Source organism: Sphaeroforma arctica, assembly GCF_001186125.1.
Source record: "Sphaeroforma arctica JP610 unplaced genomic scaffold supercont1.615, whole genome shotgun sequence".
In the NCBI taxonomy this organism is placed as follows: Eukaryota; class Ichthyosporea; order Ichthyophonida; genus Sphaeroforma; species Sphaeroforma arctica.
In genome coordinates, this window is record NW_014039943.1 from 53,337 (window position 1) to 55,675 (window position 2,339).

The window sequence follows — 2,339 nt, forward strand, 5'->3', positions numbered from 1 at the left end:
TGTGTGCATATAACACTTATATGACCCATCCCGTCAGCAAAGCGTTTATTCATAGCCAAATATGTCAACGGTATGTTATGACAAGTGTGTGTCCATATAACACTTATATGACCCATCCCACCAGCAAAGCGTTTATTCATAGCCAAATACGTTAATGGCATGTTATGACAAGTGTGTGTGCACATAACACTTATATGACCCATCCCATCAGCAAAGCGTTTATTCATAGCCAGATACGTCAATGGTATGTTATGACAAGTGAGTGTGCATATAACACGTATGACCAATCCTATCAACAAAGTGTGTAGTACTAGTGAAACACATTATTAGTATGTTATATAGCGCTTGTACGTTTCCGTTATACTGACGGTGGTGTGCAATAATAGAATGGCCTTGTTTCCGTTTGTGCGGCAACGTGTGCGTACGGAGATTACATACATATGCAACGCATTAACAAAGGCTTGTGGGCGTATATGGGCGTGTGTATATGTGTGATCTGTGTATCTATATAGACACGTATATATATATATATATATATATATATATATATTATATATATATATAAATATATACATCTATATATATATATTATTATTATTATTATAATTATTATATATTAATATATATTATTATATATAATTAAATATTATTATTATTATATATTATATTTTTATATATGTATATATATATCTATAGATATATATATAGATATATATATATATTATTATATATATTTATATATTTATATATATCATTTATAAATATAATATATATATATATATATATTTATATACGTTCATTTTTCTGGTTGCGCATGACTTATCCTCGCCTTACCATTCACCCCCCCCCCCACACACAGTAAACACTCCTACACTCCAATATCTAAGACTTACATTCTCTTTGACCTGCATACACACAGACGCACATCTTCGATGCGTACGACGACCGCCTAGCGCACCTGTCCGACTCCATTCAACCGCTGCACGAGATGATCACACGACTAACCAAGGTACTCAGCAACATCCAGAACACCAACCAGAGCTTCATCAATGTCATGAGCCACTTCGACGTGTACGCGGATGTACGCGGGTATATAGAGAACTCAAGGTAAGCCATAGTATTGTGGGCGGGTGTGTATGTGTAGCATTGTGGGCGGGTGTGTATGTGTAGCATTGTGGGTGGGTGTGTATGTGTGTGTATGTGTGTATGAGTGTATGTGTGTATGTATTTGAGTGGGTATGTATGTGTAGCATTGTGGGTGGGTGTGTATGTGTGTGTATGTGTGTATGAGTGTATGTGTGTATGTATTTGAGTGGGTATGTATGTGTAGCATTGTGGGTGTGTGTGTATGTGTGTGTGTGTGTGTGTATGTGTGTATGTATTTGAGTGGGTATATATATATATGTTTATATATATATATATATATGTGAGTGTCTATGTGTGCGTGTCTATCAAGACCTCGAGGTCAGTCATAACATATTGAGTAGAAGTGTGTGTGTGGGTATATAACTATACCATCAACCCACCGCAACACACACCTCTCTCATGTAAAACAACCCAGAGCGTGCACACATACTATAACAAGTGACACACCACAACATTAACCCAAGCCCCATCAACCCTACCCACATTAACCCAAGCCCCATCAACCCTACCCACAAAGCAATCTGAAGGACCTGGACTCGTACATTGACAAGATGGAGAAAGCCAAGAATGCGCAGACGTACTTTGAGGAGAACCAGCTGCGTGGGGGGCAGGAGACACTGCGTGAACTCACAGAACTCGTGGAGATAGGGGCCAACAAAATGACGCAGAACTTCTACGATGTGCTCAAGCACAACAACCGCAAGTGCAACTTCAGTGGTAGGTGGATGTGTAGGTGTGTGTAGTTTTGTATGTGTGTGTGTGTGTGTGTTTGTGTGTTTGTGTGTGTGTGTGTGTGTGTGTGTGAGCTTCTTGGAATAGACGTGTATGTGTTGGTGCGAGGTATAAGTGTAGGTGGATGTGTGTGTGCGTGTGAGCTTCTTTGAATAGTCGTGTATGTGTAGGTGCGCCAAACCACTTCTACTCAAATCTCAGCTCACTCAGCACACACCTTGTAGGACGCACATACCTTGTAACATGCACACACCTTGAAACACGAACACACCTTGTAACACGCACACACCTTATAACACGCACGCACCTTGTATCACGCGCACACCTTGTAACACGCACACACCTTTAACAAGCACACACCTTGTGACACGCACACTCCTTTAACACGCACACACCTTATAACACACACACACCTTACAACACGCACACACCTTGTAACACGCACACACTTTATAACACGT

At 39.9% G+C, this 2,339-nt stretch overlaps 1 protein-coding gene across 1 annotated transcript; it reads left to right on the top strand.

Annotated features, from left to right (window-relative positions):
• Positions 1-241: 241 nt before the first annotated feature.
• On the top strand, positions 242-1,889 carry SARC_07632 (hypothetical protein; the record flags this gene model as incomplete). The annotated part of the gene is made up of 3 exons (XM_014298427.1): positions 242-244; positions 920-1,107; positions 1,664-1,889. The coding sequence occupies 3 exons, from the start codon at positions 242-244 to the stop codon at positions 1,887-1,889; spliced, it is 417 nt and encodes a 138-aa protein (XP_014153902.1).
• Between the last annotated feature and the right edge of the window lie 450 nt (positions 1,890-2,339).